This window comes from Macrobrachium rosenbergii, chromosome 8 (genome assembly GCF_040412425.1).
Source record: "Macrobrachium rosenbergii isolate ZJJX-2024 chromosome 8, ASM4041242v1, whole genome shotgun sequence".
Classification (NCBI taxonomy): Eukaryota; Metazoa; Arthropoda; class Malacostraca; order Decapoda; family Palaemonidae; genus Macrobrachium; species Macrobrachium rosenbergii.
Genome location: NC_089748.1, coordinates 70802004 through 70829874, shown reverse-complemented (window position 1 = coordinate 70829874; position 27871 = coordinate 70802004). Strand labels below are relative to the sequence as shown.

The 27871-nt window shown below is 43.1% G+C and overlaps 1 protein-coding gene across 1 annotated transcript in view; it reads left to right on the top strand.

The window, feature by feature from the left end:
- Positions 1-27871, top strand: part of LOC136840967 (NFU1 iron-sulfur cluster scaffold homolog, mitochondrial-like) — a 102713-nt gene that overhangs the window by 16068 nt on the left and 58774 nt on the right. Inside the window, exon 3 of the mRNA XM_067107953.1 lies at positions 19243-19374. Within this exon, the coding sequence (XP_066964054.1) occupies positions 19243-19374 (132 nt within the window). The remainder of the gene's footprint in view (positions 1-19242; positions 19375-27871) is intronic.

Here is a 27871-nt window from a genome sequence, read left to right as displayed (position 1 = left end):
TATATTCATTATATCTATTTTTTCAGTTTGGGTTAGTTCTTCTAAGAACTCTATTTTTCTTTTTGAGTTACTCGAAACTAGACCCTGTGCATTCATCACTATGATGGTTTGTGTTTTATCCCCATTATCTAATATGGGTAATAATAAGGATTTTTCCATGTCTCTTTCGTGCTCTGATATGTTGTTCTTTTCTTCATTTCCATAACTTCGGACATTAAAAAATCCAACTTTTCCAAAATAGTTGATCTTCCATCTTCATAAGTCTTTATTTTGTGTTTGTATCTGCACCTATCTCCATATCTGCACCATCCATTTGCATCATAGATACATTGCTTTGTTGCATTGTACCTGGGAGCTGAAGCCTCATATCTTGGTGCTGACATTTCATAACGTGGTGCCGGCTTGCTTTTTTCCTTCGTCACATACTCTTTATTCTTTCCTTTGTTTGTTTCATTTTTACTTTGATTTTTTATATGTATTTGCTTTTGATTTTCGTTCTTCATGGCAACAGGATGCATGTATCTGCATTTTTTGTTGAATTTGCAATCTTTTCCTTCTTTCAGATTTCGGCATATTTTTGGATGTAGATCGCTGCATTCAACCTCATAACCATCTAGATACGCACATTTGCCATAGATTTCATAGTTGTGACATATTCTGGGATGTTTGTAGTGACATCTTTCACCGAATCTGCAATTTCCTCTTTTCAAAAGAGTGCAGACTATGTCTTTCTTGTCTTTTTTTTCTTGCCCATTCCCTTCAATATGTATATCAGGGTACAGCCTCTTTGGTTTTTTTTTTGTGTTGTCATTTCATAGTTTATTTCTTCGTATGTATGCTTTTGTATTGCCTCATATGTAGAGTCTATGAGATTCTCTGCATCCATACTCTTATCCTGTTCTTTGCTTTCATTACTGTTTTCTATCGCCTCAGTCATATTTGTTTCTATTTCATTTTCCTTTTCTTCATCATCCTCAGTTTCATCATCCTCAACTATCTGTACATTAAGTCTTGACTTAATAACGTTGTCTATCCATATTAGACATGTTGAGCAAAATATTTTTGTGTCCTTTTTTTTTATTTTACTGTACTTCGGCGCATGTAGGGTGCGTTGGGACATGGCATGCAATGCATTTCCTTATTAGGTTTTGTGGATTTACAATGCTATACCACACATTACGTAGATTGCATGCTTTAGGCATTCTTTTTCCTATGGCATCTATCAGTATATTAACCAAATTCACCTTATTCACTTTCTTTGATGGAATGTGTTGATTGGTGTAGGTTTTCTTTATAAGTTTCTTGATCACTTGGACTTTCCTTGGTATTCCTTCAATTATTTTCAAGATGTTTTCTGCTGACTTGTTCCAGCTTGAAGGGTCATATCCTTTCACTATGTCTGTGTATGCTTTTGCTTCTTTTTGATTGGAGTTATTGTTGATCTCAACGATAAGAAACCCCAGCTCCCTGCTTGCCAATTCATCATATTGGAAATCTATGAGGGTTGCTAAATTCCTCCATCGTCTGCCACTGTTGCTGCTATTGTTGTTGCTAGACACCTCCACGATGCTTAATTTTATAATATTTTCACTCGAAAAACACTTTTAGTCTACACTTTTATCGTGCTAATCTGACTTAATCTTATCACTGACAGTTCACGAACACTTCTAGCTATAATTCACTCGCTAGTCGTATGTTATACGCGTGAAATCAGGTTGATTATTCAGACCAAGAACGAATACGTCTTTCCGACCAAAAACATGCACTGCGAGTCTCCCAGGCATCAGCCAAGCGGCAGGCTTCCTTGAGAGTGGCTGGCTGCTTATCACTAAGATACACAGCCAGAGGCCCGGGCACACACTGGAAGAGGTCCTCCATCATGGTCCAGTTGAACAAATCATCAAAGGTGTCGCACCGCATAGACTCGAACCAGCGGGTCCCAGCTTGGGTCTTATGACAGGCCCATTCCGTCCAAGACCAGCCAACATTCTTGGCCATACCTCAGAATCGTTGTCTCCACCTCTCGGGTTATTTCATACGCCTTAGCGATGGCCTCACAGACGGCAGCCATGTCCCCTCGTTGATCTCTTCCCAGGTCTCGGTGAGCAGCCTTAGCCTTCCCGTCTAGGTGCTTGGTAAGCATTAAGGCCCTCTCAGCCAGCTGACGTCATAGGTCTCGAAGAGGAATTCGATCTCTTCGAGCCATTGTTCCGGCTCGTCTTCAGTCCATTTTCCCGAAAATCGTCGTAAACCGGAAAAATCGTCGAAAATCGTAAGAAAACCTTACTTTTAATCCTTTGAGTATCCTTTGGATATCTTGAAAATGACATAACCTGCATTTTTATTGAGTCTTTCATGAAAACCCTCCAAAAATTTTACCATTTTACTGAGAGAGAGAGAGAGAGAGAGAGAGAGAGAGAGAGAGAGAGAGAGAGAGAGAGAGAGAGAGAGAGAGAGAGAGAGAGACTTATCTACCAGAAAAAGACTTGGAATTTTACAGAACTACATTGCTCTCCCATTTTTACTTTAAGTATCATCCTACATTAAATATAGCTTAAATTATTATCCTGTTACTACTGTATTAATCTTTGAAATTACATTAATATCTTTTCAAAGTCATCTTAAACACTAGTACCCTTTTCCAGTCAGAGAGAGAGAGAGAGAGAGAGAGAGAGAGAGAGAGAGAGAGAGAGAGAATGAATTACCACTATGACTTACATTCAGCCATTCTTGTGCTGGCAAGAGAGAGAGAGAGAGAGAGAGAGAGAGAGAGAGAGAGAGAGAGAGAGAGAGAGAGAGTTTATCTCTTTAATCTCTTGAGGAATGTTAATCCATTTCTCTTTACTGCGACTGACAACAAAAAATTGTTTTTTCTTTGCCTTCCAAAGATGTAGGCTACCACTACTTTTACCAAGCACTTTTAAAGCACCATGAACACACACACACACACACACAAGTGTGCATAGGTAAAGAGACTCAAATTAGCAGTATCTTTTCCTGTGAGAGTGAAGGGCTGAACTTAGTATCGATTTATAATATATCTATCCATTTCTCATTCTACCTTTTGGAGAGAGAGAGAGAGAGAGAGAGAGAGAGAGAGAGAGAGAGAGAGAGAGAGAGAGAGAGAGAGAGAGAGAGAGAGAGAGAGAGAGAGAGAGAGAAACTGATCTTCTGCCCTTAGTCTGCTTTGAAAATGCATAAATGTTGTAATTTCAGTATGCTGTATTATTTAATCTTATTAATATTTGAAAATTAGCTCTTATTAGGTAAGTCATTTATATATCATACAAACGTAGTTAGTCGTCATCTCCCACAAATTTGTTAGAAAAATGTTACAGAAGTCATTCTCTCTCTCACGTTGGTGTGAGAGAGAGAAAAATACCACGCACCCTCTTTATAGTGTATGCAAAGCCTGTGAGGTACAAGCTTTGTGATTTGTTAAATACCACCCTTCCTGCCAATAGCATGTCGTCAAGGAGGGTGGGAAGGGGATGAGGGGGTTGTTACAAGTTGTTATTGGCTACTCCTCAGTCCTGTCATGAAGAGTACAGCCAATAGCTGTATACAATAAGCTAATTTAATCCCAATGAAATCGTCATGGAGAGAAGGGGTTAAAAAAATTGTCACATAAGATGATGGGATTTTATATTTTTTATGCCAGTTATTGGCTAATTCTAATCCCGAAAAGCCAGTATCAAAAATCATAAGAAAACCTTACTTTTAAGCCTTCAAAAAGCAATAAAAAAATTGAGTTTCACAAAAACCTTCAATGATGGATTTTAGTATATTTTTTTATGTTTACATAACAGTAATCGAAATAATTTCTGATGAATATTTTTGAAGGATATATGCAATAGAGAGAGAGAGATATGGGGGGTTGGCCTTACTTAAATAGCAGAAGTGAAATTATTCGTGAATTATTCAAGAACAGAGAGAGAGAGAGAGAGAGAGAGAGAGAGAGAGAGAGAGAGAGAGAGAGAGAGAGAGAGAGGTTGAATGAAGTGATTACATCGGTAAGCAGTTTTATGATTTCACGGGATTTTAATTTAACTTCTATCGATACTTCATTTGGTTACTTAATATTAATATTTTAAAATTAGTAAATAATTTTTTTCATCATAAAAATGTATTTAGTCATGAAAATAAAATAAAATCAGTAATTTAGTGAATATCTGTATTGCTCTATGAAAAAATCAGCGAATGTAAATTTTCTTCCATTCATGCGTTGGACACTGAGTCATCCCAAATATTACTGTCGAGAATCATAAGAAAACTTTAATTTTATTCTTTAGGGTGTCATGAAAACTTCAAATCCTGCATTTATACTGGGTTTTTCACAATAAAAACCTCCAGATATTGACCATTCTGCTGTTTTGATGCATATCTCTTCCGATCGCCGGATTGGATTCATCCGAAATACCGTCGAAAATCGTAAGAAAACCTTACTTTTAATCCTTTGGGTGTCTTGAAAACAATGAATCCTGCATTTATATTGAGTTTCTCATAATAAAACCCTCCAAATATTGACCATTCTGCTGTTTTGGATGCATATTTCTTCCAATCATTGTCGGACTGGCAGCGCCTGAAATATGTTTTCGAAAATCATAAAAACCTTACTTTTATTCCTTTGGTGTGCCTGAAAACAATTTATCCTGCATTTACATTGAGTTTTTCAACAGAAAACCCTCCAAAATTGACCATTCTGCCATTCTGGAGCCATATTTCTTCCGGCCGGACGGGCGTTGTCAGCGTCCAGAAACCTGGAACATGCGTTGTAACCCAGGAAATAATTTTGTTATGAATATATTTGAAAAGCGTCGTAAACTCGGAACGTCGTAAGCCGAGATCGTCGTAAACCGGGAACTGTCTGTATTCCTGAAATATTGGTGCTCCTCGGTTGACATGTTGCTGATGGGGAAAGGGTGCTGAGTGAGTTAACTGGGTGTTCCCGGAGGAAAAGGTTTGGTGACGATGAGGAAGTGTCCTTAGATTATTGGCACTTCAGTGAGTGGCACCTTTGAATGAGGTGGCACTGTGGATGAGTGTGCTGTGCGAAGGTCACACTAGGGGAAAGCATTCCTGAAGGAAGTTTGAGTCCTTATGGGTGGATACGCTAGTAAATGGAGTGCTCCTGAAGGCTCTATGGTCCTTATGGGCAGATGCACTGTTAATGAGGTGTTCCTGAAGGAGCCGCGGTCCTTATGGGCAGAAACACTAGGTTGTATGGCACTCTGTTTGTTCAATACAGGTGCAGTGGCTTATAAGAGGTTGCTTTGGTTGGGTGGCATTATGGTGCCGGTGCGCTCCGTGGAGACATTAGGAAGACTCACTGGTTGGAGGGACGAATCTGAGTGAGTCTCTTGAACTGACTGGAGTTCTGCACACCTGGGCTACTCCTCCTGGTCGAAAGAGTGAGGAAAAAAGTTGTGTACCTTAGTTTAACCAGACCACTGAGCTGGAGCACCGTGCCTTTGACATATTGATTAGAGTGTAGGAACTGCAAAATCAAATGTCAGATACTGGACCTTTTCGCATGAGTGAGAAAACGTAGCTTGTATGAAATAGGCTGGGAGGAATCTAGAGTCGGAGGCAGTAAGGAAAAGCAGATAAGGTTTCCCTTATTGCCAGTATCTCCTTCCTCCCCTTGCTAGAGGAAGCAGTGGAATTGCTTCTATGATTCCAGAAGAAAAACAGACCGGGTGCTCGATGTGTAGTCTTCCTGCATCAGACGCCAGATCCAGCAAGTATTGGTTCGAATCCTATTCTCTTCCCGAAGTAGGAGGATGGGGAAGGAGGAGGAAGAGAGGCCAGTCACCCTTGGTATCCTTCTCACTTCCAGAACCAACACCTTAGCAATATGCTACTAGTCCTCTTGAAGGAGCTGGGTAAGAAAACACAACTTGTTGAGCAGCCACCACAGGGCCAAGGAAAAGAGGTTCCAAAGGCCTGTGGGCAAGACCACAGGAAGACAAGAGTGTGGTCTATGAGACGACTTCTTGCTTCCAGAATGACATAAACTTCCGGAATGCAAGGGATGGACCAAGACATTGACTTCATGAGCTCTCGGGTGGAACATACCGGTATCGCCGTCGCCAGCTGCTGAGTACCTCCTTCAATCACTTCATGAAGCCAGGAGAAAGATGTGTCCTTAGACACTTCTTCTTTGGGAGAGATAGTACTAGCGAAAACGTCGATGACATCCAGGTTAGGAATGTTGAGCCTTTTCAGAAAGTACCACAGCTCCCTAATAGGACAAAATAAGCACTGATCTGGATCATCAATACAAAGTCCAAGAAGGAAGGGAACAAGGACTCGAACCCAACAACAGATGCCGATGGATTCGGGTCCACTTACAACATCCGAGAAGGAGTCGAGGCATTGATCCCCTTCACCTGTTCTCCATCTTCTACGTCAAGGCCAGAGCGAGATGAGAGATGGTCCTAAGAGGGCACATCTCTATCCGACGACTCTTGTAAGGGCGCGTGCAGAGCACGGGACAGGAACCCTAAACGAAAGTCACATGCCACACAGGGAACAGTTCCCTGGGACAGCAGGACTGAAGAAGCTTCTCATCCGTAGCTAAATCTTGACTGAGGAGGAGGCTACTTCAGATAGAAGAATAGGTTGCAAGGGGCCTACGTTCTTCACAAATGAAAGGGAGAAAAGAGAAGCAACCCTCAGTGGAGAAGGCGAGGAAGTCCAGTGCTAGGCTTCTAGCCTAGACTTGTCATTTCATCCTAATCCTTCGGGCCAGCCCTATGAGAGCTGATGGTCAGCTCGGTGGTCTGGTTAAACTATTTTAATAATAATAATAACAGACTTGAAGAGCGACTCTGACCTGAGAAGAAGTTCTGTCAACGACACCCACCAGTGAAGATGGAACCAGTCTCTGGGACAATGTTGCAGAGGACTTCAAGAGATATCCAGCTATATCCGTTGCCACTTGGCGAGAAAGCCTATGCTTGCAAGGAAAGCTGGAAGGTCTCCCAGTCTTGAACACACAGGGATGTACTGCCTGAAGAACTGCTTCTTGTGTAGCTGCTACAGGAGGTTGGGTCAAGCAGAACTCTTCTCAATGCCTCAGAAGCAGAGCTATCAGGTCGGGTGAAAAGGCGAAGTCTTCCAGCATTTGTCTGTAACTCGGGGTGAGCAATGCTTGTGAACCCCTAGTGAAACAGACAAATATGGAGGGAAAAACACAGATATCAATTTTTCCCAAAAAGACAGCATGCCTCACTGTAGCAGCCTCTGGGTCTGGTACGAAGGAGTGAGAAAAACTAGCAACTTGTTTTACAGGGAGACAACAGAAAGACGGTAGGGATCTCTCAGTTGAGCAGTCTCTTCGTGAATCTTCACGAGGAAAAGAGTGAAGAGCACATCTGTCCTGATCACTCAAACCCGAGGCCAAGCTCGCCTACCAATACATCCCCACCGGGAATGCATCTGGCTAATTGAGCTGTCGAGTGCACTATAAAACACTCAAGTACCTGCAAATGTCAACAGATATGAAACAGGAGGAAAAAAAATTTCCTCTTGTTTGTCAACGATTGCCACTACTGTGGTTTTGTTGTTCAATGAAACCACTGAGTGTCGCAAAACTCAAACTAAATTCTCGGAAGGCCAAGAGGCTGCCTTGAGTCTAGGATGTTGATGAGAAGGTACTAATCGTCTCGGTCACACACCTTCAGGACACAGTCTTGCAGGTGTGCGCCTATTCCTTGATCGGTGAATCCAGAAGTAGACACACGATGTGATGGGAATATGCAAGCATATTCGAAGGTTCCTTCAGTCAAGCATTAGCCTAACTCTTTCCCAATACTTCGAAGAGGAAAGAAGGATGGAGGAATGCAAGCAGACCTCCATTCTCCACCAGGGGGAAGCTTCTGCAAGATGACAGGATGGCGAGACGATTAGCTGTAGCTGCTGGGCTGGCATTTCCCGAATCGGGAGCATGGGAGAGGAAGCAAGATGGAAGTTTGATGAAAAGAATTAGTGAGACCCAAGGGAAATAGATGCTTCGCCCTAAGGAATCCATTCCCAGGTCTCGGCAATGTCGCTGCTAACTCCAGAGACTCGATAAGTATCATTTCATCCAGGCATCTGCAGTAGGAGAACTTCTTCCTGGTCGATACTTCTTTCTCTCTTCCCTTCTTCCCTCCTCCCTTATGGAAAAGAGGGTGGAAAGAGACCCAGTTATGCACACTTTCCTAGAAGGGAAGAAGAGGGTTATGTGTTCCGCGATCTTTTTCCGAAGCCTGGGACTTCTTAGGATTTTAGGGGGGCTGGCTTGAACTCAAGGTCAAGCTGAGATGACTAAGATCCAAAGGTTTTGACCATTGTCCAAAGGACAAGGCAGTGCCCTGGTACAAACCTTGATTACTGTGGTATGTGGCAAATCTCTGAAAGAGAGGCAGAACCAAGTAAAGGTTTGTTCGTAAGGGTTGAGCCAACTCAGGACTTATGAAGCTGGGGATCTAAATTGGGATAAAGTCCTTCTTATTAGCACCAGAATTGCTTAAAGAACGAAGTTGGCAAGACCCTCTGAGTCAAGATGAATTCGTACTCTGTCGAGGCAGGGGAGAGGCTTGGTGTCCTGACCTGAATGAACTCCTTGTCCGAAGGAAAGTATTCATCTGGTCGAGAAAGCTCTTGCAACCAAGGACCACGGCAGCCCCTGAAACTCTCGGCCCCTCGGAAACTGCAAGGGTTGCGAGTGATGAAGATTATTCGTTGGGGGAGCCACGGTCCTGTCCCGGGGATCCTCGCGCTGACGAATCGGCGCGAAGTTCTCCAAAAAACGAGGGCGATCGCAACTTGAAGAGGAAGACCCTCACTACTTCCGAAGCGTGAAACTTCTGTACCTCTCTTCTTGGAGGGAGACCTTGACAGATCCCAAGAAACCCTCCTCGGCTACCCGGTTGTACTACGAGACCATCGGGGGACCGACACCCAAAGTACGCCAGGCAGCCGAACTCCGAAGAGAAGTTCGTTGGAGCTCTCTCTGCCCGTCTTGCGCCTCGGAACAACCAAGAAGAAAAGAGAACAAGTGAGGAGAAAGAGTACCCCTACCTGCCCTGCCAGTAAGACCAGCAGGAGAGGTGGACTGTGAGCGATAACCAACCAAAAGAGATTGCTGCCACACAGGGGAAGAAGAGCGCTTGTGCCGTGGCAAAGCGCTTTACTGGAAAGAGCAGAAAGTTCACTCGAACAGACCCAAGAACCCGATTCAGAAAAACCAAGTGTGGCCAAACCGAACTGCACCGAACCGAGCCGATCATGCGAACACGATTCAGAGGGTGGAATGTGTTGGACTGGGAGGCAGGCGGGACGAACCGAGCCGAGCCAGTCTTGCAAATGTGACCAGGGAATTGGCGGGGCAAGCAAACCGAGCGAGCCAAGCCGATGGCGCGAACACAATCAGAACTGGACAGGGCAGAACTCGTCTACCATGAACTAGTGCTGGTTTCCCGAACTCTAAACTCCTTCGAGGCTGAAGCCCCTCGAGAAGAAGGTTCAAAGGGGAATTGTGTGTTTGCTATCCTGCAATCTCGAACCCTAAGCTTCAAGACACAAGGATGAAAACTGGCCAAGGAACTAAAGCAGCTGGCAGGCAGTATCGAGACACCTGGCGCCTCCGCACCGAGACACCTGGGTGCCAATGGCACCGAGACACTTGGGTGTCTTGGCACTTTCTCTCGTCCTGTGCCTCTCGTTAGGAGAGTGCTCATTATTCATAGAATTCGAGCGACCTACGAGACTCCCAAAAATCAGGAGTGGCTGGTTTCGGTTTCCTAAGAAATCGAAAAGAGCCAGGCATAGAATCAGTCTTAGATGCAGACTTCTAAGACTGGCAACGAGGGTGCGGCCTTGAGAGGCTGTGCTCTCGCTCTGATGGGAACTGGCCTTCTCAGCGAGAGGAGGCCCCTTAGAAGAGGTGGCCTGACCACCTGTCCCCCCCTCGCAGTCTTTGTCCAACGAGCGAGCGAAGAGGGTGAAGGACAGAGATCTCTACCGAAGGAGAGACAAGGAAGAGCCTACAGGGAGAGAGAAGGAAGGAGGGGAGGCCACCAAGGGCGACATGGAAACGGAACTTACCAATGACGCCCGCAACTCTCTATAGCATAGGCAACGAAAACAACACTCAGCACAAGTAGAAAGGAAGTAGTCATGCCCTTGTACACGGAGGGCAGGATCCCAAGAAGGGAAGCAAACTCGTACGTCCCGATCAGTGTAGGGGAGCAAAGATATTACATCCCAGTCTAATATCTCCGAATGTACAGGGGAATGCCTTCAGTATGCAAATAAGGGGCTACTGGAAGAGAAGCATTACCACTCGGTTACACCCCTCTAAATACGCCCATGGCCGTCAAACCCAAGACAAGACGCAGGGGAATGATGGCTTATACAAGGCTATCACAAATCATGGGTTTGTATTAATAAATATCAAACACTCACACAATATATACACACAAATACAGAAAGATCCCACCGGGCTAATAAAGAGCTTAACGACAGTCAGGCAAAGGGATCCGAAAACATTTCTGCATCGTATGACGGCCGAAAGCAAACTGGAATGTTTACATCCGGGCTGGCAGGTATTCCTGCCTACCTGACAGTAGTTACTGCCAAACCACTTTGTTCAAGAGTTTAACGGCCGTGTCCAGCTTCACCTTAAGTAAGTAATTCCTAATGTAAAGGACCGATGGTTTGTATATCGTGTTGGAGCAACAGTACTCCTATGTCCAAGAATGCTAATTTTTTTTTTATGTAGCTTAATTCAGTCAGCACACACACAGTTGAATCCTGACTTTTTAGTGTTGTTGAAAATAAAGCCTCATAATGTCTGTGCTGTAAGCACTTCTTTATTTTCCTTAAAAAATTTTCTCTAGATAAGGTTGTCCATGCGGCTCAGTGGAGGTGTAACTCGGTTTTTGCTGCTCATTATTTGTGAGCTGTTGAAATTGTATATGAGAATTTTAAAGCCCTTAGCTCCACTGTTGCGGCGGGGACAATTTTCTCCTGAACCAGATTAGAGAGTATGTACAGTAAACCCCCCATAGTCACGGGCGCAACAAGCTAAAAATGCATATACAGATATTATCCTACTTACGATGGGGTTAGGTTAAAAAAAAAAATCCATTGTTTGTTGGAAAAAACATAAGAAATACCAAACCGTATCTCGAACACAGCCTAGCATACACTAGGGTATTCGGTACCATGTATACATATATGGTAGCCTAGCCTGCACTATAAAGTACTGTATACTCTATACATACACGGTATAGTAATTATTAATATTAGCTAATTCTAGAGGTTCATGCAAAGTGACTTATGATAATTCAGTGCAAAGAGAAATTGAATAACAAGAATTAGTGTAGCCTACACTATGGTACATTGTATGCATATATGGTAGCGTAGCCTACATTATACTCTACTCTATATTCACATATCGTATCATACAAACGTCAACATAGCGAATATGCATCTTTTAAAATGTTATGCCTTAATTCACTGTATCCAGTAATATTGTATATATTCTTATATTGCTTTTGTATTATAAATTGCAGTCATAGCGTCGTGATCAATGTTTTGGTTTGGAAATCATTTATGAGGTGTTTATTTTGCTGTAATTAATTCAGTTCAGAGCACTTTTCTTGCTTCTAGTTAGGGTAAATGAATATCTAGATACTTTATTTATATGGGGCAAGGTTATTTTTCGTTATACGAAGTGTTTTTAAGTCGAAATATAACTAAAATACGTCTCGTTGTGAAATTAATTTATCTATTTTTTTTAATAGGTGACGATGGCCGTTTGGGGGCATTTGTTCTGTGTAAAAAAAATTCAAGATTCCGTTAGCTATTTTCACTTGATTTCATCATAATACGAGATTTACATATTTATCATTCATCGGTGTAAAAATACCAGTAATGTGTTCTTTCATGTAGTTTTGATTAAAATACTTTCTCTCCAATTTTAATTACGATCGAGTTTCATCCATGTTGCTGGTGCACGATAATTTACAGTACAGTATAGTCATTAGCAGCTTGAACATTGTTTTCTCAGCTTCAGCTACAACTTGCAGCTTAAATTTAGCAGTATATTTCCTTGACGATCTTTTATTCATACCGAATAAGGGTATAATGCAAAAATACATCAGTCCTATTCTACTTAACGTTATTTGTGCTATAAGCTACGGTAATTGTTTATTACCATACGATGGTTGAAATACCAGGTAAATGGCTGTTGTTATCCAATTCAGTTATAAGCAAAACAACAGTTTCTTGGTGGGTTGTTTATGGCTCTACGCATTTACGCAAGAGTATAACGTTACTAAGATAATTTTTAAAGTAAATTGCATTTTTCCTAACTATACAAACCCGAGGTCCTTTACTTTAGGAATTACTTTCAGGCGTAGGCTGGAAACAGCCGTTAAACTCTTGAGCAAGGTGGTTAGGCAGTAACTACCGCCAGGTAGATGATGTTGAAAACCAGCCGATGTCTGCAGGCGGGTACCAGGGGGCGGGGGCATCCGGTGCTGACATTGCTCAGTAATGTTGATCCTTCAGATCCGAAGGGCATGTCCTTCCACTTCAGCGACATGATGGCTGTACAGTAGGCTGGGGTCTCAGGGTCAGCAGCTTGTTTGCGGGCGAGGTCCTTGTAATTGATCCCAAGCTGTACAGAATTGATCTAGATGCTCGAGAGGGCATCGGCTTCCGGGTTCTTCCTGCCGGGGAGGTATTTGATGGTGCAGGTGAACTCCGCGATGGCTGCGAGGTGCCGCTGCTGCCTAGAGGACCATGTGTCGCCCAGCTTCGTGCAGGCATGGACCAGTGGTTGGTGGTTGGTCCAAATTGTGAAGGGCATCCCCTCCATGAGGAACTTGAAGTGCCGTACCGCCTGGTCTGCTGCGAGGAGTTCTTGGTCGAAGGTGCTGTAGCGGGACTCGGTGGGGTTTAGCCTCCTACTGAAGAAGGCAGTGGGCTGAGGGGTCCCTCTGATGACCTGTTCCAGGACTGCTCCGCAGGCGACGTTGCTGGCATCCGTCGTCAGCTGGAGGGGAGTACTGGGGTCCTGGTGGGCCAAAGATGTCGCTTTGGCAAGGGAGGCTTTTGTCAGGAGGAAAGCCTTCTACTGGTTGGGGCCCCACACTAAGGTCTTTGGATGTCCCTTGAGGACCTCCGTCAGGGGCCATGGTGTGAGCAATCCCCGGGATGAATCTTGTGTAGTAGTTGACCATCCCAAGGAATTCTTGTAATGCCCTGATGGAGGTAGGGGAAGGGGAACTTCTCGATGGCTTCGACCTTCGACAACATTGGGCGGACGCCTTCTGGGGATATCTTGTGGCCCAGGAACTCCACCTTCTCAACGCCGAAGGTGCATTTGTCACCTGACAATGAGGCCACTTTCCTGCAGGTGCTGCAGGACCTAACGGATGTGTTGCAGGTGTTCCTCCTGGGATCTGGAAAAGATTAGGATATCGTCGATGTAGCAGACGCAGTAGTCCAGATCCCCCAGGATGCTGTCCATCAATCTCTGGAAGGTCGCACCCATGTTCCTCAGGCTGAAGGTGGAGAAGGCGGAGACATAGGACCCGAAGGCGTGACGATGGCGGTTTTGGGGATGTCCTCCGGCGCTACTGGTACCTGAAAATAAGATTTTAATAGGTCCATTTTGGAGAATATCCTGGCCCTGTGCAAAAAGACGGCCGTCAGGTCCTGCATGTTCGGCAGGGGGTAGTGGTCCGGTTCTGTTGCCAGGTTCAGCCGCCTGTAGTCGCCGCAGGGCCTCCAGGTGCCATCTGGTTTCTGCACCATGTTAAGAGGGGAAGCCCATAGGCTGGGAGCCTTTTTGCATATGCCCATCGTTTCCATCTCTGCGAAGGCATTTTTGGCCTCCTGAAGGCGCTGCAGGGGAAGCTGTCGGAACTTCGCGTGCGTCGGGGGCCCTTTGTCTTGATATGGTGGTATATCCCGTGTTTGGCAGGAGTCCCGGACATCTGGCAGAGCTCAGGTTTGAAGACCTCCAGGAACTCCTTCAGGAGGGAACCATACTGGTGGGGTGCGATGGAACAGACGGCATGCTCCCTGGGGCTTGGCGACAAGGGCAGGGACTGGCAGGACTGGGTATCCAGCAGGCGTTTGCAGCTGACATCGACTGCTAGACTGAAGTGGGTGAGGAAATCCGCCCCCAGGAGTGGAGTCCTGATGTCTGTGATGGTGAACTCCCAGCTCTACCTCCAGCCAAGGATGGAGATCGACAGGAGCTTGGTGCCATAGGAGAGGCTGGGGGACCCATTTGCGGCCATCAGGCAGGTAGTCGGGTCCGGCGGTCTTCTGCGGTCCTCTCCTGAAGGTGGAAACACCGAACGTGTGGCTCTAGTGTCAACTACTATTATCTTGCCAGAGATCACGTCGTGGACGTAGAACCCTAATGGTAAGGGGCCCCTGGGTATTTTTGTTGTTGCTGCCACGGCGGCTTGTGGGGTTGGCCGCCGCCGCTGCCTCCATTTTCTTTTTTGAAGGGAAGAAAGGGCAGGGGGCTTCGCACCTCCGGGTGGCTCTCCCGAACCTCCGGTGGAAGTAGCATAGCCCCAGCCCCTCCCTCTTCTGCTGGTGGGATGACCTTTTCTGCTCAACGGAGTTGACGGGCTCCGTGATGGGGTCCTCCGGCAGGAGGCAGTTGGCGGAGTGTGCTTGGCCGCCTTCGTGGAGTCCGTCAGCTGCTACTCCAACCTGATTAGGTCCTCAACTGGCAGGGTGTACGCTTCCGTGAACTGCCCACAGACCTCCGGCAGTAGCTGCCGCAGGAAGATCTCCCTCAACAGACTGATTTCCTTGGGCCTGCCGCTACTGTCAGTCTCGTGGGGGAGGAGGAGGAGGTCTTGGAGGGTGTGCCACACTTCCAAGAGGTTTCCTTCCTGCCGGGGGTTGAGGGCGAGGTCGAGCGGGCAGCTCTCTCAGAGACTGGCAGGGAGCAGGTCTCTACGAGAGTGGATTTCAGTTTTTGGAAGGTGATGGGGACCGACGTTGTCATCAACCAAGGGGGGCGATCTTCTTATATATCCCCTCTGGGAGGGCGTTAATGGCGGTGTCCGCCTTCAACAACTCATTAGTCAGGCCTGCTATTCTGAATTACCCCCTCAACCCTGTAGAACCAAGACGCTGCATTTTCCCTGGTGAATGGCGGCAGCCTTATGTTAAGGGCCCTCTTTGGTTGGTCCACCAGGGGGCCATCGTGTGGGGCGGCGGTACCAGTGTGGAGGTGTGTGCGGGAGGGGGTTGCGAGAGGGAGGTGTCTGCCTCTGAGAGGTTCGCGGTAATTTGTACGTGGTTGGGAATGTCTCCGTCCATGCTCTTTTCGTGCTCTCACTTGGAGTGTGTGGGAACACTCACGCCAATACATGGTGGGGGAGTGTGCCGTGTGGGTCCGCTAATGAAGCTGGCGACCTGCCGACAAGGGTTGGATAACGCCCGAACGCTTTGTTAGAGTGCCGTAGTTAGTCCATTAGGGGCATGGATTAGGTTCATTGGGCCAAGACTTAGTCGCTGTTTGGGTCCGTTAATGGCTTCCGGGAACCACTCTGGGGGTCACCACTGTGAGAGAGGTGCAAAATAATGAGCAGGAAGACAAGTACTGCTGGTTTATTGATGATAACTAGCTGCTTATAAAGCGGGATGCGGACGTCTGCATAGTTCGCAGAGACTGCGGGTACAAAGATTTACAGGTGACCTGAGGTTGAACTAATTCCTTAAAAAACAGGACAGGTTCATACAGAGAATGTAGTGATCAACAATGTGTGACATATAACATAAATAACTTGTTATATGTACATAAAACATGATTGTTTAGAAAGACAGCATATACACAGTTTACAATTATGATGATAAATATATATTCCGATCGACCTTAGGTCAATGAAAAGGCACCGCAGAAAACGGGATGTTCTCTGCAGAGAATGCGTTGAGCGGGGACTTTACAAGTCTCACTACGAGGGCATTACACCCTGCTGTGGATCCACCCTCTGGCGGCAGTACCTACCAGGAAGGATCACACAACAGATAAGAATGTTTAGAACCTTTTTCCCTTTTAAATAAAGCTTTAGTTTGCTTGGCTGACTTTTGCGATGCCTACAGTGCACCCTGTGACGTGCCCTGACTGACTGGGTGTTTTCTGGATGTTTTAATCTACCATCCTTTTTCAATGTGGTAGTCCGCTAACTTTAATAGTAGGTAAGATTTATTCCAAATAATGAGAATATTCATGATAAAATTAATTGCTTGGATACTCACCTACTGTTAAATTGGAAACTTCCCCACTTCCCTACATCTTAGTGGGTGGTCAGTAAGAATTCTCACAAGAACACAAACATTCTAGCCTGACCTGGTGGGGAAAACAGGTGATTATAGACAGTCTGACCAGGTCAGCCATGCTCCTTTTTTGTTTTTTTTTTAATGCCAATAGCACCTAATGGCACGGAGATACTGTATATAAGCTAACTTTAACAGTAGGTAAGTATCCAAATAATTAATTTTATCATGAAAATTCTCATTTTGAGAAATACCGAGAGATTCATATACACACTGTAGAATCTATTTTTTAATCATGTTCCAGTGACTTCTGTATTACCTTTAGTATATAGACTATATTGTTAAATTGATTTTTGTGGCAATTGTGAAAAACCATAATTGGTTACCACTGTGAGTGAGGGATTGGTGAGAGAGATTCATGGGGAGATACTGCCTTAACAAGCACCCCCACTTTGCACTTTTATAATAAATAAATTATGAAAAATGGAGAAGATCGAGTCTCATTTTCATCTACCACCGCACAATGTTAATTGGTGGCAGAACTTAGAAATTGTTGGGTGGCAAAAAAATGTGCTGACATTGGGTCCATTCATGTTCAGTTGTCTTTTTTAGGACATTGCTATTATGCAAATTCATGCATCACATTAATGTTTCTATAGACTGTTAAAGGTGCTCAGTTACAGATGTACTGCATCTGGTGTGTGTTTGCAAAAGTATATTATATAAAGAATTTTAGTGACTTGATATTCATTTGCAAAATGAACAATGATTTAAAGTTTTTGGATATTTGATACATGTATTTGGTCTTTATATGGGCAATGGACTTTTATTTGAAACTTGGCGATGGCCAAAAAATTTGTTTAAACTTGGTGATGGCCAATGTGAGATTTTGATTTTAATGAATATATTCATTTTACGTGCATGTATTTTTGAGGATGTGTTTTTACATATTTTGAATGATTTTTCTGGGTTAATACAACGTATGTTTAATTTTTCTTTCTGATTCTAAGACATGCTTTAGTTGCATTTATAAAATAATTTTTCATTAATTCAGTTCAAACATTGTTTAGTTCTAATTACTGAAATTAATTAAATGAGTTAGTTCTAAATACTGTAATTAATTAAATGAGTTATTAAAACCTGCTTGTGAAAATATTTTTGTCTTGCTGATGTTGTTTGGTATGTGTGCATAAATATTTGGGTTTATTATATTCTTGTACCATGATTATCCTTATTTGGTCACTTTTAATTTTTTTTTTATGCTCATGATATATGGCACCAACATGTGGTGTTTTTAAAGTTGTAGGAAATTTTTGTTGACTTTCAATGCCATGGTTCCATGTATGACACACACACACACATTGTAACATATTGTTGGACAGGGCTTCCTATATAGAGGTCACATATAAGATTTGATTTGGGGTTTCATGGGCTACCATTACAGCCAGCCCTGTTTATATTCTGTTGACACTTTTGCAGAGGAATTGCAGATGGTTTTTCAGGTGGACAGGTTCTTGCATGCTTTCTTGAACTGGAATGAGGATTCTGCATGTAGTCCATTCTAATGGAGGACTATGAAGATGAAGACTCAAGCTACCAATTCACTGGGACTTTAGCGAAGTCATTTAAGGATCTTGCCTTTTCAGTGGCTTATCTTGTAGCTCTCACTTGCCCAAGCAATGGCAATAAGTTGATAGATTACTGATAATTTTTTAATACCTCATTGACAGTCTTCAAAGCAAGAATCCAGGTAACTGATAAGTCTGAGATCATAGCTTAATTTTTCATTTTCATCCATGTAGGTTTTTATAGGTGAAATACTTCATTCTTTTGTCTACTACGATAGTACTGTAGGAAATAATCAGCAAGAAGAAAGTCCATAGACCAGATGCTCAGACACTTCATGGTAATACTGTTGGTGTTTTTAAGAAAAAATCGTCTGGCAAGAGGAGTTGTGGTATCTCAGAAACCAGTACCTCGATGCAGAATGAGGAATGAGTTTTTTTAATGCAAGGGATTTTGAGGTAAGAAGAGATTACTATATTCTTTGCTCAGCTGTTAGGTTTTCAGTCTCCTCAAGAGGGAATTACCATTCAGCTTTCACAAAACTGTACCTCACTGAGTTTACCATGTATCTCATGGTTTTGCTGTTGTACAATTAGGTCTTGTTTATGGTAGCCATTCAGCTGAACCCTACGTCCTCTTTCATGTCAGTAGGCCTGTTGCTCTCAGTATTCTGGTAAAAATTCATTTTTGGGTGATGAATCATTGTGTTGTTAAATTAGATTTTACTGTTTTTTGTCATTTATATTTTAAGTGGATATAGACAATGCTGGACCTGAAGATTTTTGAAGTTTACAGTTTCTTGTTAACTTTCTTAATTTATTGTTTACATAAGAATGTTGTATTTAAGAGCTATGACCTCATCCCATAAATTCATCCAGTCCAAATGTCCAGATCTGGGATTTGGACATTTCATGGACACATTAAAAGGATATCTATGTCCAGAAATTTAGTTGAATCTGCTATTTTACTGGTTATGCTAGTCTTTGGAATCCTGTGGAGTAGCAGTGACATTCATGATGCAATAAGATACAGTAACATCCTTAATCTTTTGCCAAAAATTCACAAAGCATTTTTTTGTCTATTGATTACTATTGCTGGTTAATAGAAAGTTTATCTTTTGTGTTGTAATTCAGGATTTATATCCATTTGGAATGGTCTGTTTTTACCATCTACAATGATTTGTGCATATTTTAAATACTGTTGCAGCTTGTACTGTATATTAGGTATCTTTTAAAGTGTTTTAAAAAAATTTACAATTTAAAATGTAGAAATGCTATTAGTATTTGAAGCATTTTAGAGTATGGAAGGTAACTTGATCTCTTAAATAATATTTTTTGAAGTGATTTAGTTTCTTTCCCTTCCTAGGTACTGGAGAGTGGAACAGTAGATTTCAGTAATATATCAGCTGCCCAGAAATCTCCATTAGCTAAATTACTATTCAGGATTGATGGTGTGAGGGGTGTCTTCCTAGCTACTGACTTTATCACCATAACAAAGGTGAGAAAAATGATGCAGATGGAATCAAAATAAAAATATCTGGTGGTGTCTCATTACATGAATTTTTAGCTAGTGCTTGTGTGTGTTGTAGAGTTACATTATTCTCTTTTGCTAATTACTGTAGTTTGTTTTAGAGTATATCTCATTTTTTCTTTTTTAATTCTGAACTGGAATTTTGTTTTTGACATGAAATGTCTGTTAATGGAATGGTGGTTTGGTTTAATTAGATAATAATACTAATAATTAAGGAGGAGACCTTCTCTGAGGGCAGTAGTATAGAAAATTATAGCTGTTTTCACGGTATTAATTTGTATAGAGTCTTCTCTATTTGTCCTACAATCTTCTTTTTATCAGCATGCAGCTGGTATATCAAGTTTCCTAAGGACACATAAAGAATTTCTGTTGTCTTGCGTTTATTTCCTTTTATATCTTTTGACATGCCCTCTGGTGGTCATCTATGAGGTACAGAAGTGAATGAATTGAGATACCTGATGTACAGGTATATAAAGCAGGCGGGTGGTTTACAGTTGTTGGGTCGGTTATTGAGCTTAATTTTGATTGGTCGTAGGTTGATGACGAATTCTGTCCCAGAGGTGTTGTGATCTTCTAGGCCTGACCAGTGTTGCTGGCTGGAGTTGGGTTTTGGCTTGGGTAACCCCACTGGTTTGGCTGGTATTATAGGTCACCCAGACGACACGCAGTTAGCATCCGGTGCTATCTCTTTCCCCTTTCCCTCTCTCTCTTTCCCCTTTTCCCTCTCTCTCTCTCTCTCATATGACAGTGTTTGGTGCCAGCTGATTACTTATATTTCTCCTTATGATGGTGGGGAGAAATCCAGTTTCTTTCACCGTGTTGATGCTTGGCTTATTTTTCTAATATAAGGAGTGCCTCAAGAAGCTATAGGATTGTCGGTCTGGTGTTTGGTTTATAATTTCCGTGTTCTTTATAAGCTCAGCTCTTTCTGGTCTTTTGTTATGATTTTGCGTATAATGGTTAAAGATGGCTCTTGAAGGTAGGAGGAGAAACACTTGGAGAGTCTGGTAGTGGTCATCCCCATATATGAGTGGTGGCATCCTTCCATGGGGCGTGTAAATTTGTAGATCACACCACTTCTCTTTAAAGATGTTTCCAGGGGCACTGGGTTGTTTTTAAGAAGTAGCTGGCGTGTTTTCATACTTTTATAATAAATTACAAGGTTAATCTTATCCCCCTTCTACAGAAGGAGAGACATTTTCATTTATTTTCCTAATTGCCTTCTCATCCTCTTAAATATTTTTGGTGCATATGATTTTGTAGTAAAGTTTTATGGACCCACTTTGGTCATTATTGGTGTCTGTTGTACTTTCCCGGTGCCAGTTATTTATGGACTCTCGAGTTTGTTATTGATAAGAATTTGCGTGGACCTTTCGATCTTTGTGATTTCCCTCTGCCTTTTATACTTGCCTGGGCATTCAGTGGACCCATTAAGGCATAGTCCCAGGTTCATAGGGTTTTTATAAACTGCGGTGGTATATAAGCCTTTGGAGTCTGCTGTACTCAAACGTCCAGGAAGGGGAGGGCACCATTAACCCTGCGTTCACACATGAAACAGAGGACGGAACATTCTTCGAAAGTCCTTCTTGATGTTTCAAGATCGTCTTCTTTGTCTACGTATGTAACTCATATAAAGGTGCCATCTATGTAACAATGGTATTGAGGGTAGAGGATCTTACTGAAAACCCTTTCCTGTATGACACTCACATTGAAATTGGCATATAGAACTCTTGAAAGGGATCCCATTGCCATGCCGTCAATCTGGCAATAAAGATGGCCTGTGTGGGTGGTAAAGGGGGCCTTCTTGGTACTGCACATGTTTCAAGAAAGGCTTTTAGGGCTTCTTTGGGGATGGTCAGAGCCTGTGTGTCCTCACATCTGTATACTCTTTTGAAGATATGCTCAATCGTCTCATCGACTAGAACGTTCGTGGAGAGGCTCTCGATGTCTAGAGAGGCAATAATACCTGTAGACGGAGAATCTCGAAGTTTACATAAAAAGTCGGTAGATGATGGGAGACAGTACCTGTCAGGGATATATGGAGGGAGGAGATCATTAAGTCTCTTTGCGATGTTGTAAGTCGTAGTTGGTACTGTATTTGGCTTGTAATCGGTTGTAGAGGATTACCGGGCTTGTGGGTTTTTACAGTGCCATAATTATGCCCTGGACAAAAGGGAGCCTGGGGGAATTTCTTGATGCATGGATCCTTTTAAATGTTCTGTTGATGTCTTGTTGGATGTCCGTGATGGGGTTCTTGTTGATTTTCAGAGTTTTGATTTGTCAACAGTATTTGGTCCATTTTCTAGTAATATTCAGAGGTCTTGAGCACTATGGCAACAGCTGTGTCTGCTCTTTTCATCATAATTTCCTGGTTTTCTCTCAAGTTTTTGGCTGTTTTTTTCATTTCCCTGGTGAAGATAGGGCTTCTGTATGGGGCTTTTTTTTTATTTGACACAATTGGTGCAGGATGATGGGAACAGATTCGGAGGTTAAAGAAAACTCTTTTTCACTTATCCTAATTTATTAAACTTAATATTATAGTGGGCCAAGGACCTTCAAACAGAACCTTATCCTAATTTTGTTTGCATTTGCCACAGTTTAGCAATTATCATCTTTCAATATTTAACCTAACTTATTTCCTACTTACCACTAAAGTTTACCAAAACAATCCTCCCATACTTAACTTAGCCTAACTTGATACTATCAGTGGTCAAAATATTATGAACAAATAATCCAACTCTGGCGTATATCCAATTCAAGTTCCTTATCTTTCTGAGCACTTCATCTCAGAATAATCCAAGATAACCACGAAAGTCAACACACAATTTTGGGGATCACTATGGAGTTTATGTCAGCTATGACATCCAAGCTGAGGGAGAAATTACTTTGGAATTTCTTCATGCAGTCTTTTTCTACACATAAGCCTTCTCTCCTTCCAAACGAGAATCTGAGATCTCATTCACAATAAAATCAGCCTACAGACATTTAAGCACTTTCTCTAACCCCAACCCCATTTAGGACAGTCACTGTCTTAAGTAACTGACATGAAAACTTCACACTAAGGCACTTGAAAATGGTTTGGTCTCACAAACTGTTCGACTGCTTTGGTAGTCGCCAATGTCAATTTCCTCTTCCAGGTAAAGCCTCTTCTGGTTCAGGTGAAGGGAAGCCAATTACTCTACCCTGTCACACTCAAGCAAATTGCAAATAAAAAAAAAAAAACATGAAAACATACATCACACATTCATAACAAAAACCCAAAATAAACATAATAAAAAAACAAAACAACAAAAATAAAGCAATCAGTTCACACAAATCATCTTTTATCACACAAACCCAAACTTGGCCTGCCACACTCCCCCTTACTAAACTGAAGGAAATCTTGTTTCCTTTTCTTCAAAATCCCTTTCTTACCACCCATTCATACTCTGGAACTGGATCTTGGCTTCAGGTAAAAGGCCTCTCATGCGCCACCTCTTCTTCACTTACTTTCACTCCATCTTACTTCAACTCCAACCACACTAGACTCACCTAACCTTGGTTTCGGACTACTTACACCAAGCTCATTAAAACTCTGGAGACTTACATTGGCTCTAGCCTCACTCACACCTGACATGGCTGCTATCATCTCTTCCATACTTTCATTTATTTCCTCCACACTCCACCTCAAGCTATCCAAAACGCCTCCACTTACACTCTCCAGCACTGCTAACTCACTCCCACACTCACTCTTTCAACACTTTCACTCAAAGAAAACTCACACACGCTATACGTACCATCTTCCTCACAACTTGGCGTTGTTTCCAATTCACCCAACTCTTGCGTATCCTTGTCCACATTCTTTGTACTCAGCAAGTTCACTCCTTCCACATTCCACTCAAATCCCCTTCAAAATCAATTACACCTCATTCTCACTACCACCCAACAACACTGCAAGGGTATTCTCACTCTCATGCCTACTGGCTCCTCAAACCCTCAAAATCAAAAACAACCCATCTCGGTACTCTGCAAACAACTCTGTAACTGTACTTTACTCTTTGTACACCTCCTTTAGGGCTTTCTCTTATGTTCCACCAACACTAGCTGTTTATCTCTCAGTTTATATCTTCTTCTATTTCTTCATTTTCCTTTTCCCTTTCCTCCCTTAATAACTTCCTAATGGGATGCTCTATTATGTACTGTATTTAAGTTGTTCTCTCCATCTTCTCAGCTGATTATAATGCGCTTGTATTACCCTTACATTTCCTTCTTCATTCCCATCTTCAAGCACATAACTCAATCCATTAGACCAAACTGTTTTCACAACATATGGACCTTCATACTTCTCATGCACCGTACTCGCTGTTAATCTTCCCTTCTCAGCAACTTCCTTCAACACCCTGTCACCCACTCTGAAACTCTCAAACCTTTCACTTGCCTGCCTCCACACATCCCGCTCGTCTGAATTAAAATCCAACCTCGCTCTCACATACCTCTCGTAATTCATTACACACTTATTCGGAGGTATGCCAGTGCTTTTATGTACTGAACCATTATACATCGCTACCACTCTTCCTAACAACAAATCCCATGCATTCTCTCTGTCAGTCAACATTCATAACATCTCACTCAGAGTCCTTATGGTTCGTCCCGCCAACCCATTTGCACTCGGCATGTATGGAGCTGTTACTACATGCTCGATACCCCACTCTTTCAACATTTGCTCAAACGGTCTACCAACAAACTCTGGCCCATTATCACTCAACATTCTTGCTGACTTTCTCACACACACAGGCAACAAGATCATACTGACCACTCTTGCAACATTCTCACTAGTTTTATTCTTCACAGCTGCACAACTTACAAACTTACTGTTATGATCTACCATAACAGTCACTCCTAAGTTTCCTCTCGCAGTTAGCGGCAAAGCCACACAATCAATCGCCACTAACTCAAACGGTTCTTTCATACTCAACTTCAAAACAGGTGGGCTAGCATACACTCTCTGATACTTTCCCTTCTGACATTCTTCGCATGTGACTGCCACATCCTTACAAATCTTCCTCAAATACGAGGAAAACATCTGCTCTTTCATATACTCGATCAACTTAAACTTCCCCATATGTCTATATTTCTCGTGGACTAACATGCACGTCCCGATTGCTCCACTCATCGAGAACACTGGAACATACATCAACTCTCTCATCTTCTCTCTCGAAAAATACACCACTCCTTCACACAGCACAAATCTCTCAGCAAACCGCATCCATTTACTCAACAACAAAGGCCCTCTTCTTCCAGGTACTCCCTCTCTAATACACCTCCTCAACTCACTCACCACGAAACACATCCGCTGCATCTCCTCAACGTCCTCTGCTGTCAACAATTCATTCTCACTCTTGTCCAACTCCACTACATCATTCCTCCTCACTCAGACTCCTATCAATCATTCCCACAAACCTGGCCATATTCACCGTCTCACTTTGAATCTTCCCTATTACAACCTCGTCTTTCAACAGAACTCCTGTCCCAACGTCCACTACCAATCCACTCTTCCTCAAGAAATCTGTCCCAAACAGGAAACAACATGGCATCTGCTCAGCTCCCAGTACTACAGAACAAGCTTCCACCTCAAATTCTCCCAACCTTACCTTCAACCTCACTTCCTCCCATCCAACCAATCTTCCTGCTATACCTCTTATTGACACATTCACCACTCTCCTTTTAATGTTCCAGTTCATTCTCTCAACATCCCTAATCACATGTGCGTTCACCAACGATATTTGTGTTCCGGTGTCAACCAAACCACAATACTGTCCTCCACTGACATCTACTCCACAATCATTGCATTTGCTCTCCCGTGTACACACACATACACCTGTCTCTTCCACTAACTAAACATCCTTCATTTACATCCTTACTGTCATTTACCACTTCTAACAACTCCAGCATTCTCTCTTCAACATTTTCCTCCTTCTCATACTTCCTTTCATAGCTCTTTTTCTCTACGACCCAGTTATAGTGCACCCCACTCAAACACTGCAGATGCAACTCACGCTCACTCTCTTTCACGCCCTCATGTCGATACACTATAGATTTCTCACCCCCAGTGTGTAAGGACACAGTCACCTTATACTTCTTACTCACTGCTGCCAAAACCTGAAATGGGGCTACTCCAGGACACAACATAGCCCTCAAACTTTTCCGATACTGTTCCACATTTGACACTCCCAAACATCCAGGTCTCATTCAAACTTCCTCAGTCACCTCTGCCCTCAGTTCATTCACACTTCCAGGTACCCGCACCTTCAAACCTTCCTCTACCAAATCATTCAGTCCATACCACAAACTTTCAAACATCGAGTCACCAACCCCCTGACTCTCACGTGCTACCACCAATCTTCTCGGCAAATACTCTGGTCTTATATCTTTTATTTTCTCTTCTTTTTCTTCCCCATGTAGTCTAGACATCATGTCTGCAACAATATTTCTTTTACCTGGGATGTACTCGACTACAAAATCAAAATCACTCGAATCCTCCACTGTTCGCGCAATCCTAGCATCCACTCCTTTCATTCTCTGCAGATACAGTAGAGGTTGATGGTCAGTACATACCACAAACCTCACACCATCCAGAAATGGTGGTAATGCTTTCACACAAAACTGCAGGGCAGCCAACTCTCTCTCAACAGTTGAATTTTTTCGCTCTGCCGAACTAAACACCTTACTTACATATGCTATCACTCTATCCCTTTCAATTCCATTCACCACTTGCTTCTGCATCAACCATCCACCCATCGACACTCCACTCGCATCCATATACACTTCTAGCTTACTGGCATCTGCACTGCTGTCTGGGTAAACCAACTCCACATCCTTCACCATTTCCTCTTTCAATTTCTCGAACGCTTTTACCATCCTTTCATCCCACCTCACAACCGTACTCTTCCTACAGCCTGTCCATGCTGCTTTGCAACTCCCGAACAGTCTTCCATAAAATTCCTTCCAAACTCGAGCAATCCCAAAAATCCATGCAACTCTCGCATAGTCCTGGGTCGAGGGAAACTTCTCACTTTTTCTACAAACTTTTCCGCTTTTCACACTCCAGACACACTCACCTTATGGCAAAAACTCCACCTCTTCCATGAACCAATCACACTTACTCACTTTGACTTTCACCCCCCACTTCTTCCAACTTCTTCAACACCGCTCACACCAACCTCTTCTACTCTTCTACCATCTTACTTGTCACCAAAATGTCGTCCAGAAACACCAACACATTCTCGCGGGGAAAACCGCTCAGCACGACATTCATTGCCCTCTGAAAGGCAGCTGGGGCATTTGCCAATCCAAAACTGAGACTGCAGAACTGATACTGTTTTTTTGTAGTCGAGAAGGCGGTTACCGGTCTACAATCCTCTGCCACTGGCATCTGATAATACCCCCTTACCAGATCCATCTTGCTAAACACTTTCATCCCATGCATACTGTACACACAGTCAGACACCACACACACACAGGGAATTTTTCTTTCACTGTCACCTCATTTACGCTCTGATAATCAGTGCACATTCGCAGACTGCCATCAGGCTTTCTTACTGGCACAATTGGACTATTCCAAGCACTCTTACTGAGTTCAGTCACCCCTATCTTTTCCAACTCTTCACACTGCTCTTCAGTCTCTCTCATTACCGGAGCTGGGAAATGTCGGGGTCTCTGATAAGTCGGTGTTTCATCTGTCAGCTGAATACAGAACTCCGGCAATCTAGTTGTCCCAAAGTCCTCATCCCCTTGACTCACACCCTTTCTCTCCCACAACAACTCATACGCCTGCTCTTTCTCTTTCTCACTCAACTTCACCTTTTCCCTAAGCTCTTCCTTACTCCATTCTTCTGTCCTTTCCCCTTCAGCTATCACATCAGACCCCTTAACATGCTTACTATCACTCAAATTGATTACACTTCTCAAACTTCCTAATCTATCACCAATATGGATGCCTCTCCACCCTTTCTTTTTCACATCCCCACACACCTGTACACACACCTTTGGGTCCTTTACATCCATAATCCCATCAAACACATGTGTGACCTCATCTCATAACAAGCAGAGCTACCGTCCAACATAAACATTTCTCCCATATCTCTCTGCCAACTCCAACATTGGTCCTCCACCCTACTTTCACGCTCCACACACTTCCCAAATCTCTTGGCAATTGTACGTACATCCGCCATCGCATACACCTCCACTCCGGAAACCATCTTCAAACTTACTTGTCCATCCTCCTCCACATACAACTTCACACTGGTTTCATTCCCCATTCATATTTCTATCATTTCTTGTTTTGGGTAAACCTTTACCTTGTTTTTCTTAAAAATTCCTACCCCAGCAACATATCATACTTCTCATTCACTCTGTCCACAACATAAAAATCGTCCTCCTCCAGCCTTATTCCTGCAACCGCAACTGACTCAACAAACCTCGCACA